This window comes from Colossoma macropomum, unplaced genomic scaffold (genome assembly GCF_904425465.1).
Source record: "Colossoma macropomum unplaced genomic scaffold, Colossoma_macropomum, whole genome shotgun sequence".
Classification (NCBI taxonomy): Eukaryota; Metazoa; Chordata; class Actinopteri; order Characiformes; family Serrasalmidae; genus Colossoma; species Colossoma macropomum.
In genome coordinates this window covers 35458678-35477640 of record NW_023494799.1, presented here as the reverse complement: position 1 = coordinate 35477640, position 18963 = coordinate 35458678, and the positions used below count along the sequence as shown (strand labels likewise).

Here is an 18963-nt window from a genome sequence, read left to right as displayed (position 1 = left end):
TACAGGAGAAGGAAAAAACCTACTTTACTTTTAATGTAAGTCAATGGAACCAGACATTTTTCCCAAGTTTTTTTTGGGCCGTTTCTTTTGGTCCATTCATCATGAAATTTACACACAATATAAAGGGCAACATTTGCATTTTCAGATTATATCAAAAAATTGAAAAACTGAAAAACAAAAATGGAGATGAGTTTTTCTTCTGACAGCAAGGATATATTACCGTTCCACAAGTTAGGCACAAGAGAATTTGTTAAGCACAAGAAAAGTTGTTAAGCAAATCTTTTTATTTAAGAAAATTTGGAAATCGTTATTCATGACAATTTTAAATAAGACCATAAAACTCAATTTTTACACCTTTTTCAATCTGTATACCTTTTATTATGTATTGAGTTGCATCGTATTTATTCTTTACACATATTGCATCAATAGATAGATGGACGGAAAATTGGAAATATTGTAAAGCATTACGTTTTTAAATATATGATAGGTGCTATGTAAATAACATTATTATTATAATATTATTTTACTGCTGGCAGATGCTGAGTTTTGGGATGAACCCTTTCTCCTGGAGTGAAGGAGAGCCCATAAGTGGAGCAGTCGGGGGTCTCTCTCTTACTAGAGAGAACGGTTCTGTCATTCCAGTCTCAAACCTCAATGAGGAGATTGAGGTAAGACATCTTAGCCATTAAAACCTTACTGAACATACAGGGCATATATGCAGGGCTTATGCATGTATCATGTGTATGTGCATTCATAACATTACAGAAAAATGGTCAAATTTGTCTCAAAGATGTAGATATAGACATTCAGTCATTAGATTCCATGTGTTCCACCTGTTTATCTCTGATTCCCAGATTCTCTTACCAAGAGCAGCGGTGGCTGAGGTAAACAGCACATTTCTTGACCTGGGAAATTACAGCACTCTGGTCATCAATGTTACCACACCGGACATATCTCTCGTCTTGAAATTGGACCCTTCAGAAGAGACACCTTTACAGTTACTCTTGGGTTTTCAACACTACCCAAATGACACCAACCACAAGGCCAAAATCCAACTCCCTCAACCAGGCAGCCCAGCAGGTGATTCAGTAACTGATCATAGGGGAACTTAGGCTGCCACTATTGATTATAATAGTAGTTTTGTGTCCTACTTCTTATTTTGATGATTAATTGACATATTTTTTTAATAGTTTAAACAATAAACATTTCAATACAATAACAAATCATTCATAGCTTTACAAAATACTTAATGAAAAATGATTCACTAGGATGTGTATTTGGGTCATTCTACAGAAACGTCCACTTTTCTATCTATCCATAAGTGACAGTAACACCAGAGACATTTTTAATGAACAATGCATTTTACAAAATGGCTGCTACACAGCATCAAACCACACGTTGTCAATCATGGAATATCCACTAAAATATGTAATTTAATCCATTTGTGTTCTATTTTTTCACAATTACCTCAGAATAAAGTCAGTCACACCAGTGACTTCAGCTAAGAGCTTCATATGAAATCATGAGCTAAAAGAGAGAATTTCTGATAACTGAAAGACACAGTGGACTCACCATGTGCTTTTCTTCATAGATCCTCAGAAAATAGGTGAAAGGAAGTCGGGTGATGTGATCAGTGTGACTTTTATTCCAAAATAAGAGATTTTTTTTGTTACACAGTAACACCAGTGACACGACTCCTGGGGACAACAACTTTCATGATATTATTTATAATATTTATTTGACATTTGTTTTCTTTATGTCATTTAATTCATATATTTCATAGTCATGTATAGATTATTGTAGTTAAAATGACAGAAAAACATGTTTTTTCTTCAAAATATGGCCTCACCCTTTACACATGACTGTGGGGACAAGCACTTGGAAGCATGGTGCTTGGAATTCTAGATAATTGATTTAAAAACCAATATTGCTAAATTGATGGATCAAGAAGGTGTAATTGTTAAAATAACTTATTGTTTTATTTAAAAATATAAATAAATTGTAACCCTAACATGTTTTAAGTGTTATATATCAGTAAACGCTAGGGACACGAAAATGGACGTTTCTGTAGAATGACCCATTTATTTAAAATGTATAAGAACACTTTGTGGCAATAAAATGCTTATAAATTGGTACATTAGGCTCTGTTGTTGTAAGAAAGAACAGTAGGAGAACTTAAAATATACACTATCATCAAGTAAACTGCCAAGTAGTCATTGCGATTCATTGAGAAGGTAAATTTTAATTATTGATTGTTTTTAATGAAGCATTCAAGACAGCCATAGGGAATAGTATGATGAATTACTAATATCATTCTTTAAACTGGACGCAGAATCATAAATAAATTTGCTGTGTTTGTGTGGTACAGAGGAGAGGTACACATGGGTGCTGGGCCCACAGGACATGGCAGTGGAAGCAGGAGTTTACTATCTATTAGTGAGGCCCATAGTAGAAGCGGGTGTAAACTCCTCAAATGCTTCTGTGTTCATCACGTCCATTGCTGCTCAATGCAAGTACTGGGATGAGACTAAGACCAACTGGAGCGACTATGGCTGTCGGGTGAGCACGAACAGTTTTTACCAACTTAACCTTTCTCAAAGTTAACACAAGAGGACAGTTCTTAATGTTAAATATACGGTCACTCACTTTTTACACCTGGTTATTTACACTTCTGTCTCTGCAGGTTGGCCCCCGCACCACACCCCTAGTCACTCAGTGCCTGTGCACCCACCTGACGTTTTTTGGGAGCTCCTTCTTTGTCATGCCCAACCTGGTCGACGTGTCCCGCACCGCTGAGCTTTTTGCCACATTTGTCAACAACCCCGTGGTGGGGTGTTTTGTCGGTGCTATCTTCCTGGCCTACCTCATGGTGGTGATATGGGCACGAAAAAAGGACATCCAGGACGCCACTAAGGTCTTATTGATACTAGTCACTATTTCTGAATTTGTAATGTTTTGATTCTTTTGCCTTAGACAAGTTAGATCTGGGTAGAGATCTCATACATCACTTTTTAAACACATTTTTAACAAATTTCTATCACTTTTTTTGACTTTGAAAGAATCAAAACATACCATTCACTCCCCAGTCCATGTAGGTAAACTAAGATGAAAAAAAAACCCATTAAATTTATGGTAATGATGTCACAACCATGAACAAATTTATAATTGATAATCCATTTTAGCAGATAACAGTTTAGCCTATAGTTTCACACTAATGTGCTGATGAGTGGTATTACTACAAACAGTCTGTGGAGAGTTAACAGAATGAAAGATGTGGAGAAAATCATTAAACATTGTGCTGTTGGGAAGCAAGTATATCACTGCAGCCTTCCAATGGATCCACACATCTGTAGGAGTAGATAAAGTTGATTTTTTCTGATGCCTCTGAGGATTTCCATTGATGCCTAGTAGTTTGGTTCATACACTTTTTTTGAACAAGACACAGTAGAGAAGTATCAAAAAAGGCACAGTAATAAATGAACGTAAACATGAATTATGAACATTTTAGCACCCAGAATACAAGAAATATATAGAGCATGGGCCCTTTAAAAGCAGCCGTGTATTGTTTTATTCTAAAAGGTGAAAGTCACTGTGCTGGAGGACAATGATCCCTTGGCTGAATATCGCTACTTATTGACCATCACCACTGGGCATCGTCGGGGAGCTTCCACTTCCTCTCAGGTCAGTATGTCCAGCTCTGCATAAATGTTCTCTCAGGAATGTGTTTTTAAAGAGTGACCACTGCAATCAGTGCTATTGTTACTACAGGTTACAGTGACTCTGCTGGGCTCTGAGGGGGAGAGTGAGCCCCATCATCTGACTGACCCAGACAAGCCAGTGTTTGAGAGGGGAGGAGTGGACATGTTCCTCCTCACCACTCCATTTTCACTGGGAGAGCTTCAGAGCATCAGACTGTGGCATGATAACTCCGGAAAATATCCTGCTTGGTGAGGCAAAGAATAAGGCTCTTCAACAATATTGATTTAAAGGGCCCGTATCATGGAAAATGCAATTTTCTTCGCTTTTTAGAAATAAAAAGTTTTGATATAGTTTGTAAACATTGTTAATTTTGAAATTTAAAACTATATATGGAAACTGGATGCAAAAAAACAGTTTTGAATTCCTTGTTTTTGCCATTCAGCCTGCAGTAGTTGTGCTCCACCCATTCATGCTGAAGTTATAAGGAGTGTTTCAGCCTGGGCTGCTTTTTGAATGAGCTGCAATACACAGCAGCCAATCAGAACAGAGCTCATAAGTCTTGTATAATTCTGAGGGATAAAAAGAGGTTGGCACATGATCATGTAAAAAGTAAATTATGACTGTTGCTAAAAACTCATATAAATAACATAGGTGGACCCATAGCATATATAAAATACAAGAAAACAATATGATATGGACCCTTTAGTGTATCTATGATAATGTTTGTTTATTAATTCTAAAATAGAGGTATGTATTGTAATGATGCATGTATCTTTAATGTCCACTCCTCAGGTATGTTAACAAAGTGATGGTACAAGACCTGGAGACTGGGCAGAAGTGGCATTTCTTGTGCAGCTCATGGCTGGCCGTTGACATGGGGGAGTGCGCCCTGGACAAAGTGTTCCCTGTAGCAACAGAGATGGACTTGAAAAGGTTTAGGTGTGTGACTGGCAGTTTAAAGAAGTACACGAATAGAAGACCTATAGTTATTGCTGTCATTGTGTTATGCTATTTAAATCTAATTACCTAGTTACCCAATTGGGCAGTCGTGGGCTGGAGGTTAGGGAATTAGCCCTGTGACCGGAAGGTCGCCGGTATGATCTCCTGAGCCGACAGTATGTGACTGAAGTGCCCTTGAGCAAGGCACCTAACCCTAACTGCTCCACAGGCGCTGTGGATAGGGCTGCCCACCGCTCTGCAAGTGTGCTCACTGCCCCCTAGTGTGTGTGTTCGCTAGTGTGTATGTGGTGTTTCACTGCATGGATGGGTTAAACCTGGATGGGAATTTACCTGATGCGGGATTAATAAGGGTCAATTAATTACTTAATTACATTTACATTCTGTACTGACAGACTCGAGTCTGCACTTTCATATATTTTAATTTCAACGAGAAATACATGATAAAAATTGAAAGGACATTTTTTTCTTTCCACAAAACAAGACTGTATGCACCACAATAACTTTTCATCAGCTTCGATTAATGATAAAACATCTCCTCTTCAACTTACAAATACAAACGTGGTAACAATTAAAGGTTTCATACTTTCACCAGATGAGTTATGGATGAGAAACAATACAGACCACATTACACCACGCCTTTGTTATCACTGGTAATAACTGCAACCGCCAAGGGTTACATTTAAAATATTCCCTTGAAGTTAAGATTACATAGACTGATAATGTATGTTGTTTAATTAAACACCAAAGATATTTCTGTTGTCATTTTTAGATTCTTGGATAAGCGTCTGATGCAAGTATTACTGTCCTGCTTTCCAACAGCAATCTGTTCTTCATGAAGACTGCAAAGGATTTCCGAGATGGTCACATATGGTTCTCTGTGATCAGCCGGCCGCCCACTAGTAACTTCACTCGTGTGCAGCGTGTTTCCTGTTGTTTTTCCCTGCTGCTCTGCACCATGCTGACCAGCATCATGTTCTGGGGAATTCCCACTGACCCCTCTGAGCAGACCATGGACTTAGGTAAAGCAGGTGTTTCTTTGTGCTGCGCTTTTGCTTCCACTACTAAGCTCATGACAGTTTGAAGTGTTTTAAACTGATAGTAAAGAGAAAAATCTAATTTGCACAGTTTGCATGGCTGATCGAATACAGAGTGATGTATTCATATATTATTCCCCACTGGCCTCAGTTCATCAGTTGCCCTTCGTTCTGATCGGGTCACACATGGCATTAGAAGTAATAGGGGTTGAGCACAAAATATCCCATGCAGACGATGATGTACTTTTCCTATCTGACCCTACTGTTTTGCACATTATCGGTACATTCTGTGAGTTTTTAGGCTATAAATGAAATGTCAACAAAAGTGAACTGTTCCCAGTGAACCTACCAGCATCAGATCAGTTTTCCAGATCACTCTTCACAGTTTTAAGTACTTAGGGGTTACACTTACTTTTTAAAAACAATTTCTACCCCTTTTTGGACCGTGTTAGAAAGGACTTCACCCGCTGGTCAGCTTTTCCTCTCTCAGTAGTGGGATGGGTCAGCTCAGTTAAGATGAATTTGTTGCCCAAATTTCTATGAATCCCAATGAATTCCAACTTTAATACCTAAATCTTGTTTTAGTAGCTTAAACCAAAATATCCCCTCTTTATTTGGAACAAATAAATACAAAGACAGGTGCTGCAGAAACCAAAAAGTTCTGAAGGACTGGCACTACTACTGGGCAGCTAACATACATAGTATCCTGTACTGGTTTCAGTGTCATTTTGGACTTAGTAAATGGGTCCCAGCATGGGTCCTTATTGAGAGAGACTCTTGCAATCCAGCTTTCCAGATTTCCCTCAGCTACCTTCAAAACGTTTGGATGACCCAGTCCTAGCATTACACATTAGTGCAAGGGGTGCACTATCCACACTGTATAGGTTAATGTCTTATGTTTCTAATCCCTCTTTTATCACAGATTAAAGAACAATGGGAGATTGATCTCCAGTTAAGCTTTGAAGAAGAAACATGGGATAAGATTCTATCGTGTATTCACACTTCATCCATTTGTGCGAGCCATAATTTTATTCAGTTAAAGTTTGTACACTGTGTACATTGCACAAAAGTTTGGTGCTACCAAAGGCCAGCCGACCTGATACCCACGTTTTGGCTGACCCCTTACTGGCAGTCTACTTTTGAATGCTTTTCATTAAGCGACTGCAAATAGAACCATCTCCACTGTTTGCACTTCCAAATGAGGAGAGCGACCATGGCGACTCCACTCTCTAAAGCCCTTGCTTTTTCCACACTGTTAGCTAGACTTCTTATTCTTTTATTTCGGAAGCGAAATTCTCCCCCATCCTTTGATATCTGGTTGAAAAAGCTGTAATGAGCTGTATACACTTAGAGAAAAATCAGACACATGGTAAGTGGGAGCGTAAAAACATTCCATCAAACATGGGATCCTTGTCCGACCTTTTTCTCTGATTGTCAAGCTTTTAGTCTCTTGGACACACCTTATTCCTTTTTAAGGCTATAAAACTAATAGCAATAAACTATGTCCCTGAAGGTTTTCAATCTATCTATAACCTTAACTGATGTAAAGTGCACAGTTTATTTTTACTTATTTGTGTTTATTTTTATATTCATATATATATTCATATTATAGGGCCAATATAGTTTTAAAAATCGATGTATTATTTAACTTTTTCATCCATCTTCTGTTTGGGCAGGGTTGTGTGGGTGGGCATCTTGTTACACGTTTTGTATGCAGTTGTTGGGAGAAAATGAGCGTTCAATTCTTATCCTTGTGTTCTCTGAATAAAGGTAAGATCGAGTTTACCTGGCAGCAAGTGATGATTGGCATCCAGAGTTCCATCATCATGTTCCCCATCAACCTCCTTATCGTGACCATCTTCAGAAACATCCGCCCAAGAGAACGAAAGCCAGAGGAAGCTTCCAAACAGCACTCCAGGATGGACTCTACTAAGCAAGGAAAAACAGGACGTGTGTCACCGACTCAGCCTCCCTCTCCACAGAGTGATCTTCGGGAGATCACCCCAGACGCTGTAATCAAGGTACATGACGCTACAATGGTTGAGCCACTATCTTCTGGCATGTCAATGTGTAAGACTATTGAAATCTGATATTTATCATTTTTGTGATGTTTTAGGATATTAAAAGGATAGCCCAGTCACTCTCCAAGGTTCTGAGAAGCCCCATGCCTAGGATAGAGTCTGGTAAAATGGATATCAATGCTCTCCTGTCATTGGTTGAAGATATTATTCGGCAGCAAAACCGTGCAGGTGGCGAGTTTTACTCTGATGACTGCAAGAAAGAGCTTTCTCTCTCCCTGGGAGCCGTAAACCTGCAAGGTTTGGACTTAAATTTAATATACAAAACCTGTTTCGAATGTCTTGTGTTTTTTAAGCAGGGACAGATTAATAAATCCTGGGCCTTTGGGCATAAACCTCCACAAGACCCCCCTTCCCACAACACATACACACTCCATCCTCACTCACATGCACTTTAGGATAAGCATCAGTGCTATATTCTATCATTACTTGCTACATTTGCACTATCACAGTCACTTATAGGGTTTGGGAATCAACATCATGTTACGCTTAATTATAGGATCATTCTGCCATATTGGCAGGGTTTGTTCTTTGTATGCTGTTACCGGCATATTTCACTCTGCCACTGACACGTATAACACAGTGTCTGGCATGTTTCACTCAGTTACTGGCATATTCCACTCAGCTGCTAACAAATTTAACACAATTATTGGCATATTTAATTCAGTTACTGGCTAAATCCACTCAGCTACTGGCATATTTGACACAGTTACTTATATAATTCAATCAGCTACTAACATATTTCACTAAGTTACTGGCATATCTTACTGCAGGTAGCCTAGCCTAGCTAGTTGGTGATCTTATGACGCTATTGCTGTGCTTTACTATATTACTATATGAAACCCCTATATAAATCAATAGTGGATCACATGTGGCCATAAGGTCACATCGAAAGGACAGCCAATCTGAAGTCTTTAATATGACTATTAAGACAAATGTTCTGCATATTTTCTCACCTCAGCTAACATTACTAGCTATTACTATACTGAAGAGTTTGTTAGCTGATACAAAGCGTTATAAATTCACTAAATGATGCTGAAATTTTTATTCCATTAAAATAAGCTTGAGCTTGATGTTTGTAAGCACTTTTACTTTCTATAAGCTGCTTGACCAAGGCTGCATTCGCATATTTATATTTAACTTGAAACTTTCCTGTGTGCTTTTCTTGAACTTGTCTGATCTCGTAGCCAGGTGGATCCACCTGCTAGTCAGCTCTGCCAACATATTTACTGTGTCCGTGAGCTATACATCAGGCAAAGTAGGCAAGTAGGAACGGAAGATTCAACCATTCACAACCAGCCTATAAGACCCTGCCAAAATGGCAGATCATCCATAAGACGCTGCGCCGTGACATCACGTTCCCAAGCCCTACTAGCAGAGCAGACACGTTTTGCAGTAATACTGCTTCTCTGACTTCTCTTTTCTTTTTCATTTATATTGTTGTTATTCATGATTTTGGTATTATACAACAGTTAGTTCCAGCCACACAAGCTAATTGGTTGAGAAGCGTTCTAATCGTGCTATTATGGGGGTTTTTTCCACAAACACTGTATCACTCCGCGGAGACATTCGCCAAACAAAATGGGCTGTAAGATGCTTTACAGACTGGCTGGAACAAAACAACATTAATATTGCTCTAGCAAAAATTTAAAAAACTGAGCTAAACTTGATATTGCGGTGGTTTTATGGCTCAGTCCTTCTCGTGTTCTATTGCTTAATTAACATGGTCAAACTTTTCAGTCTGCTTGTCTACCTTCTTTAAAATATGGTAAGAAAGTAACTAAATGCTTTTATTGTTTACAAAGTCAGATCTACGCATCAATAAGCTTTCCAAACTTATTTCAAATTATGTGGCTGTACTTTCATCAGCTCATGTTGTTTCAGCTCACTTATGTCTTGATAGGTTGTGTGGGCTGAGTGTGAATTCTAGTATACTGGCCAACCTATAAATATATGTTGGCTTAAGGCCCTCTAGTGGTCAGGACCCATAGGTACACGTGCCCATAAGCCTGTTTGACAATCTGTTCCTGTCTGTAAGACGTTTTCAGTGCTATTCTGTCATTTTTTCCGTTTGATCACACTGACAGAGAGAAGTCCTGAACGGATGCCAAATGAGAAACGCAACGTCTACAGGCAGTATCTCTATAAGCAGCTCCAGAATGTGGAGAAAGAGCTGAAGCTGCTGGGTCCTTCACGATTCTCCAAACCAGAAGGCTATAATCAGGCTGTGCTGCAGGTTCAGAGTATGAAGGAACTGCTGGTACCCCAGCTTTCCTCCAGTTCCATCAGGGAGCAGTTTGCCTGCAGCTCCAGCCCTGTAGAAGGCAGCGGTGGAGGCAGTAAGAAGTGCTGTCAGAAAGGCCTGCCCTGGTGGTTTGTGTTTGTGGCCTGGTTTCTTGTGGCAGCCACAAGTGGAGTGTCGGCATACTTCACTATGATGTACGGGCTGACCTATGGAAAAGAGCGCTCCATTAGCTGGCTCATTTCCATGGTCGTGTCTTTTTTTGAGAGTCTCTTCATTACCCAGCCTGTGAAGGTAAGAGACACAGTCTGCACATACAGTACTATACAGAAGTCAGAGACAAACCTTGATTTGTTTAATTTCCAGTCTATTCAGTACAAGATGTTCATTTTTTGTGAGATATTTGTAAAGAGCTTAGATATATGGCAGCATGGTGGCGCAGTGGGTAGCGCTGTTGCCTCACAGCGAGAATGGCCTGGGTTCGATTCCCGGCTGGGTGACCAGGGTCGTTTCTGTGTGGGGTTTGCCTGTTCTCCCCGTGTCTGCGTGGGTTTCCTCCGGGTACTCCAGTTTCCTCCCACAGTCCAAAAACATGCAGTTAAGCTAATTGGACACGCTAAATTGGCCCTAGGTGTGTGTGTGTGTCTGTCTGTCTGTCTGCCCTGCGATGGACTGGCGACCTGTCCAGGGTGTATCCTGCCTTCCGCCCAATGACAGCTGGGATAGGCTCCAGCACCCCACCGTGACCCAGAAGGATAAGCGGTTTAGATGATGTATGTATGTAGGTTAGATATAAGATTATCCACTTGCATAAGGAAGGGTAGAGTCGAAGGAAGATGGAAAAAAAGCAGAGTTTCAAAAACTTGTGTGTTAAAAAATAATTATAAGAAACAGAGAAAATGGGACTCATCACATCAACGCAAGACCTGGTAGACCACACAACTGCCCCCATCAGATAAACGGCACTTCAAGCTTTCATCTTTGAGAGAGAGGAGAAAATCAAGCTGCTTCATATCTGAAAACATCCACAGGTGTTTCTGTCCATCCTTCCACTGTGAGAAGACGACTCAGTGCTATGGGTCTGAAAGGATGTGTAGCTGTCAGGAAGCTGTTGCTGAGAAAAGGAAACAGACAAAAAAGATGAAACTTTGCAAATGAAAGAAGCTGCTGGTGTTCTCAGAGCAATGGACTGACCACCCCAGAGTCCAGACCTCAACATCATTGAAGGTGTTTGGGATTACTTCTGTGAGAAGCAGTAAATGGAGCCATCTTACAAGACTGAACTATGAAATTGTGGATAATATCTCTGCGGAAAGCTGAAATTGTCTCCGGAAAAGAATGGAAGTGGTTATAAAGAGTGTAATTTTTGTTAAGTATAAGTTTTCTGCTTTTTTCCTAGCTCTGAAAAATAAATATAACTTATACTTAATAGCTGTTTTGACTGGAAATAAAATAAATGAAAGGATGTCTTTGACTTTTGCGCAGTACTAAACATTTTACTCTTATTCCTAACTGACTTGTGTATTTCTAGGTCCTTGGATTCGCTGTCTTCTTCGCTCTCGTGCTAAAGAGAGTGGATCAGGAGGAATATGGCGATGTTCCAATTGATGGGGATCTTGCAAATTCAAGTAAATTGAAATTTAATTATATTTTTTTTATATTTTACAGAAGCTTCAAAACAGGCTTCCAGGAAGATTCCTGTCATAATGTTAGACATAAACATAAGTAAACCCACATGATTTCACCATAACAATGAATTAAAATAATCCTGCTGTCCGCAGATGATCCTGATGGCGTACGGCTTGCCAGAAGGGACAGCACATGCAGCTTTTATCAGCCTCCTCCTCCGTCTGATATTGAAAAGATGAGGAGCAACATGATCAAAGAACAGAAAGTCTTTGCACTGATCAGAGAGATTCTCAGTAAGAAGGACCCGTTTGTAAGTTGGTTTCAGTTGTGTGGTCAATTTACCAGCTTTGGATTAGATATTTCTTTCCTTTACAGTCTATGTGGGGTTCCTCTGGATGCTACTGCTGGTGGCTTATGGTCAGCGTGATCCAAACGCTTACTTCCTCACTCAGCACATTCAGCAGAGCTTCAGCAACGGCATCTCAGACAGTATGAACCACAAAGATGTGTTTACCTGGGCAAACACCACACTCCTACGTAACCTCTTTGGACGACAACCAGGTACCTCTTTTAACACAATATGTCCATCTTGGCCAGATTTAAAACCATAGTTTGTTGAAAATGAAACTCTAGATATAACCGAGCCCTTCAAATAAAAAACATATTAATGATTTTGGATTATCAGTTTATTTTTCTATTTATTTTACATAATCTTTTACATTAAAAAGCTGAACTTTGCTTAATTTACATTTTAGTGATCTCTTTATTTTAAATACAGGGAATCAAAATGCTTGTATGATGACTCATATACTGTTGAGCGGGCAAGACTTATTTAGTCTCTGTAGTTTTGCTTCTTTATTTTAGCACCTGAACTGTGAGGCTAATATAGCTAACAAGTAATGGAAGCTTATGTACACAAATTAACCTTGTGCAAACTGCATGACTAGATCATCATAGACTGGCATCAAACCACATCAAGTTGTTAAGTAATATCAAAAAGACTTGCTTGTCACATGCACACTTAAAAAAGATGGTTCTTTAAAGGTTCTTAAGTAAAGGCAGTGGTTCTATTTGGAACCTTGAGTTCTATATAGAACCAATTCATGCCTAAATGTTTCTTTGCATGGTGAAATAGTTCTTCAGATTGATTGAGAGAATGTGTTGTAAATGGTTCTATATAAGACATTGTTGGAAATGGTTCTATATAGCACCAAAAAAGGGTTTGTCTCTTGTTACAAGCTTGACATTGTAAAAATAGAAGAACGCTTCTTGGTGCTATATAGAGCCATTTTCAGAAAGGTTCCATATGTATCCATGTACAACATATTCTCCATCTATCTGAAGAACGATGGCTCTAAACAGAACCATTCCCTTTACTAAAAACTTTTCAAGTGTGGATTGTTTGTTATAAAAACGGACAAAAGTACATTACTTAGGTAAAAGCAGCAGTTGCAGGCATTGTGATGCCTGAATTTGTCCATATTTATGATTTTATAGCTACATCATTAAGTATCCGAAACCACAAACAAGTCCATTTGAGATTACGTGACAACTCGAAGTAGTTTGAGTAGTTTGAGTAAACAGTATGATGATTTAGCCATGCAAATGCATGATTCTCATTGGTGAAATTTAAGCTTCCATTACTTTTCCATATATGCTTCATATCTCCAGTGCAAAACTAAAGCAAATTCACCAGACATCTTGGTTATTATATCTCAATTATATTTGGGTTAATTGCGTCACCTTTATCATAATATTTGATGTGTTTTGGCCGTTCTATTAGGTTTCATCACTGATGGAAACTCGAAGCTTGTAGGAAACGCTCGTCTCCGTCAAGTTCGGGTGCAGAAGGGCTCCTGCAGGACGGCCAGCTCCATGCGCTGCTCTGTTCCCGACTGTCATGCTCCGTACTCTTGGGAGGTGGAGGACATGGGCTCCTATGGTCCAGGCTGGAATCGTTCACTAGATGCAAACATATCTAAGACGCTGCTCACACCCTGGCAGTACCAAACCCAGTCTAGACTCAGAGCGCATCCTGTGTGGGGTGGAGTGGCTCTGTACAGAGGTGGAGGTTTCGTAGTGGACCTGGGCCCCAACAGGCAAAATGCAAGCAGGTAACTGTCCATCCAGTGTGTAGTTCAGGGAAGTGTTTTCCACTAGCTTGTAGTTTGTACTCGTCTAGTACTGATGCAGCACGTAGTGTTGCTGTGTATTGCATTCTGTCCAGTTTAAATGAAGGGAGATGGTTTTGATGTAATTATTCTTATTAGTATAAGGTGACTTTAAAGTGTGAGCCTTTGTTTTGTGTATGGATGAGCAAACCCTGTGCAGCCAGGATCTATTAGATAAGAAGTTTTATAATTAGCTATTGCTGAATTTAAAACTAAAAGTTTTTACAGCAGCTGTTATCTTACTTTAATATAGCTAAACTACAGATGAGTGACTTATTAAAGAAAATAAAATTAGGCTACGGTGCTCTGTGGCATGTATAGTCGTATACAAAACTTGGCTCAAATTAAATAGTGAGTTGAAGTCACAATAAGTTATCACAACCTCTGCAGGGAAGAGACTTTAAGTGGATTTTTCTACAAATTTTGAGGCATAATTTCTGTTTTATTTGAATTTAACATATTAAAAAAAACCCTGAAAATATAAAAAGTTCCATAACTTCTACACAGTCGACGATTTAATTTTATATTTTTTTTTACAGTATATTAAATTCAGCAAATAAACAGTAATTGTGCATCAAAATGTGCAGAAGTGTGTCTCTGTAGAGGATGTGTCAACTTATCGTCACTTAGAAAATCTACATAATTTGACCATGCCCAGCTTTCTGCATATAAAATGCTGAGCAGACCCAGTTCACCTCAATTTTTGGATTAATATGGAAACAGAAAAGATGTAGGTGAGTTGAAAGAGGGTTTATTACTGGGGCACGTATGGCAGGAGCTGCCTAGTGTTTAAACACAAACATCCATGATATCTTCATTTAGATTTGTGGGACAGACATGAGTATATAGGGATGGAAATTGTAGTCGAAAGTGCTCATTCAGTGATTGAGTGCATTAGTGTGATTTGTCAGAAAGCAGAACAGCAACTGTTCCTCACATGACTGAGAATGTCAATGCAGGATGTGATCAGACGGTCAGCAATAACAGTTCGTCCACAACTACACAGAGAGGAATATTAATGTAGGGTTGTAGGGCATAAACCCCTCATTACAAAGAGGACTGTACTTTTGAGAGTTCAGTGGTACAAAAACTGTCAGCTCTGGTCTACAGAGGGGTGGAAAGAAGTGATGGGGGCAGATGAGGCATCCTTATTCTCCATATTCTCCACAAGGAAATAGTGAAAAATTTATCAAAGCTGTTCTGGTGGCTCGTGGTGGCCCATACATTTCCTTTAACTCCTTAAAATCCCAGCTAATTATAGTAAGGCTAATTATTCAGTATCTACATGGACTTCAATGCAAACTGCTTGAGCTGTTCTTTGGTTATAGAAGTGTATAACAAAACTTTGGGCCCACTGGCAGACCCTGGCCCACCCTGGCCTTTTAAGGGGTTAATTTGGCACCTGTCTGTAGCTTTGTTCTCAAGATTTATGGAGCAGCTTCACCATCTCTGCTAATTTACTTGAATTCAGAACATGCATGTTAAGTAAAAGACAAACCACTGCTTTCCCCTTTCACAGTCTGCTTCAGTATCTCTTTGACAACATCTGGTTGGATGTGTACACCCGGGCTGTCTTCGTGGAATTCACGGTTTATAACGCCAACGTCAACCTCTTCTGTATTGTCACTTTGATGTTTGAGACCACGGCAGTGGGTGAGGCCTGTTTTCCTGGACTTTCTAAGTTTCTTCAATTTAAAAAGAAAGTCCAGAAAGTTCTTGAGCTTCTTTTTGTTTTCATAGGAGCATTCCAGTGTCGCAGTGAGCTGCAGAGCGTCCGCCTCTATCAGTCCACCGGTGGCCTTCATATATTTGTCATGGCTTCTGAGGTCATTTATTTTCTCTTCATCTTTTATTACATGTTCCAGCAGGTCAGTCTATTCGTAATAACACTGCCACTCATTTATGATGGCTTTAATAAAGGGTCATAGAATGTGGATAAATAGATGCATATGCCGGTTTTCACAGGGTAAGCTCATGAAGCTGCAAAAATGGGAATACTTCAGGAGCAAGTGGAATCTTTTAGAGCTTGCCATCATTATTTTAAGCTGGAGTGCATTATCTGTATTTGTCAAGAGGACACTTTTGGGCAACCAGAGCATGGAGTACTATCAAAACCACAAAGACCAGTAAGTGAGATTTTCTCAGTTTATGCTCTGATGAAGTTATTACACCAGGACATGAATACATGCTTGTTTCTGAACTTTGCTGACCTAATGTACGCAGTCATCCCTCGCTGAGAAGAACATTTAAATGTCAGTTAATGTGGACTGTCAGATGGACTTGCCAGTACTATGCGCTCTAATCATGTGCTCCTTTGGCAGGTTTGCTGGTTTCAATGAAACTGCCACAGCAGATGCAGTTCTCGGGTACATTATAGCTTTCTTGGTTCTGCTGGCCACCGTGAAACTGTGGCACCTGCTGCGTCTCAACCCGAAACTTCACATGATCACCTCCACGCTGCAGCGGGCGTGGAACGACATCTCCGGCTTCATCGTGGTCATGACGATCATGTTCTTGGCCTACTCCATTGCTGTGAGAACTGACTTACAATTGATAGAATTTACCCTAACTTTAACAGTCGTTCTTAATTCTAGTCCCGAGGAGCCCAAGCAATGTAGATTAACATTTTTTAGTCGACATAATAAAGTTGCACGGCTGTCAGACTCCAAATACACCAAAACACCAACAACAATATATGGGCCAGCAGTTACACCTCAATTCTACACAATTATGTGCAATTCCAGCCCAGTCATATCACCACAATGCATTTCAGCTGCAATTCAACCAACATACACACTAAAAACTAGCTCAGCAGCTCAGAAAATGAGCCCAAGTCTTGCAGCAAAGGAAGATGCCAGATGTCTAGATATGTAGGTTAGGTATGTAGGTTTAAGAGACCGAGCATAAATAAATTTTGAATATTTCAGGTGTCCATGGAATATTTCAAGGTCTACGAGTGTCTGTATTTTTTGCATGTTTTGAATAAACAATGGCCAGTTTGGGTTTCAGCACAGCATTCATTAAAAATAAAATTAAAACATTTTTTCCTCTGGCCCACAGATTTGATGAGATTTTTTAATATCACCCTTTTACTGGTCCAGTTTGACGCCCCTGTACTAAGACGTTAACACCTTGATTTGTCTTCCCGCAGTGTAATCTCATGTATGGTTGGAAGCTTTACTCATACCGGACTCTTCTAAATGCTGCCCAGACCATGGTCAGCTTACAACTGGGAATCTTCAACTATGAGGAAGTATGTTGGGCATATCAGTGTTAAGATGCTCTTCCATAATGACTGCAATCTCCATAATAATTACCATCTCTGCATTAATCCAGGTTCTGGATTATAACCCCGTCCTCGGTGCGTTTGTCATTGGGTCCTGCATCATCTTCATGACGTTTGTGGTGCTGAACTTGTTCATATCCGTCATCCTGGTGGCATTCAGTGAAGAGCAGTTACACCATAAGGTACAGATGGTTTCTCCACCATCTAACATTTGGAAGGTTTTTTTAACCCTATTAAACAAGCTCTTATCTTTGTTCCTCAGCCCTCCGAAGAGGAGGAAATTGTAGACCTGATGCTGATGAAGATATGCAGCCTGTTTGGAGTCAAGGTGAAGATGAACCAGCTGACTGACAATGCCACAGTCTCCAACACTGCACCTTCTGTCGTGTCATAGGCATACCAGATGTCATGCTACTGCACATTTGTGTTACATGTATAAAGAAAGCTGTAATGTCATGGCCTGTTAGGGGTGGGCAATATGGCAAAAATATCATGATACTTGGTAAGACATTTTCTCGATATACAATATGGATCACAGTATTAAGTATTTCTGGGGCCGTATTACAGAAAATTCTTAAGTCTGAGATCATATCTGCTTTGTTGTCATGGCAACTTCAGTTATGACTGAAGTTAGGACAGAAGCCATTACAGAACAACAGTTCTTAAGTCTATAATCTTATTTCCAGATAAGAAAACAGTATTACAGAAACATCCTAAGTTGCCAAAATATCCTAAATATTTTCTTAACTTTAAGATAAACCCAGAGCGTCTTAACTTCTGTTTTAATCGTCTGTTTCTATTGTTTTATGCAGCGACAGGCAGCACAGTTCACTATAAGTAGCATAATGACGCTACATTGATCTACACTGAAAACGGTGCTTTGACTTGGGAGTTTCTTTCTAACAGCATTTAAAGCCCCAGATGCTGCAGCCTCGATCTCCACCATTCACTCTTATTACCTTTGTGAGTTATTGTTGATGAAATCTTGTCAGATAAAATATTACAGTGATGGTGGTGAATAATGAGGAGACAGAGCTGAATGTGTCTGTTTATTAGGAGGAATGAACAGACACACATAACATTAACACGCTCGGCTAAAGCGTTTGGGAAATGAAACTGAAACTGTGGAGCGACGACGCTCTGATAAAAAGCACGAAGCGCTGTCAGAATATTATTAACTTCCTTAACTGTTGTTTTCATGGCCACGACTTAGTAAGGCGAGGGAATCAGATCCTAATGCATGGCCACGACTTAGTAAGCCATGATCTCGTTCCCACACCTTACTAAGTCATGGCCACGACTTAATCATCTCATTCCCATGCCTTACTAAGTCATGGCCACACATTAGGATCTCATTCCCACACGCTTTCCCACACACTATTTATACAGGATGTCACCAGCAGGGCTCCGTAGTTGTTTGACCTTTTTTACATCAGTTTTACATCAGCTAACGTTAGCTGTCTGGCTAACTAACTTGATTACATGTTTACGTTTCAGCTGTGCTCCTATGGCCGGTTGCTAGGTAACAGACACGACAGTTGATTGTCGACTTCAATCGAATAAGATTTCCTAACTTGAGATAAGATGCAGTAAGATGAGATTCTTAAATTAAGATCAGATTTGCTTCTGTAATACGAATTTGTGAGAAATCTTATCTTGACCCGTCAGATCTTAAGTTCAAAAAGATTCTGTAATACGGCCCCAGAAGTTTGAGAACCAGTAGTGCTACATTTAAAAATACTATCAAAAACGAAGTCATTCAGAGTGGCTTGACGTCAAATAGTTCATTGTAGAGAAATTTACCAACCTGGATTTCTATACAATGGTGGTGACAGCAACCAGGGGGGTGTGATGTCTACCACAC

At 39.7% G+C, this 18963-nt stretch overlaps 1 protein-coding gene across 1 annotated transcript in view; it reads left to right on the top strand.

The window, feature by feature from the left end:
- pkd1l2a (polycystic kidney disease 1 like 2a) overlaps nt 1–18382 on the top strand; it is a 40071-nt gene extending 21689 nt beyond the window's left edge. The window contains exons 20-41 of the mRNA XM_036587337.1: nt 537–668; nt 855–1080; nt 2369–2559; nt 2684–2914; nt 3580–3681; nt 3769–3947; nt 4492–4638; nt 5479–5678; nt 7464–7714; nt 7810–8011; nt 9859–10307; nt 11545–11641; nt 11795–11935; nt 12018–12203; nt 13426–13756; nt 15333–15466; nt 15554–15681; nt 15779–15939; nt 16135–16345; nt 16965–17066; nt 17150–17281; nt 17362–18382. Of these exons, the coding sequence (XP_036443230.1) occupies nt 537–668; nt 855–1080; nt 2369–2559; nt 2684–2914; nt 3580–3681; nt 3769–3947; nt 4492–4638; nt 5479–5678; nt 7464–7714; nt 7810–8011; nt 9859–10307; nt 11545–11641; nt 11795–11935; nt 12018–12203; nt 13426–13756; nt 15333–15466; nt 15554–15681; nt 15779–15939; nt 16135–16345; nt 16965–17066; nt 17150–17281; nt 17362–17493 (4065 nt within the window). The 3' untranslated portion in view covers nt 17494–18382. The remainder of the gene's footprint in view (nt 1–536; nt 669–854; nt 1081–2368; nt 2560–2683; nt 2915–3579; nt 3682–3768; nt 3948–4491; nt 4639–5478; nt 5679–7463; nt 7715–7809; nt 8012–9858; nt 10308–11544; nt 11642–11794; nt 11936–12017; nt 12204–13425; nt 13757–15332; nt 15467–15553; nt 15682–15778; nt 15940–16134; nt 16346–16964; nt 17067–17149; nt 17282–17361) is intronic.
- Nucleotides 18383–18963: the final 581 nt, after the last annotated feature.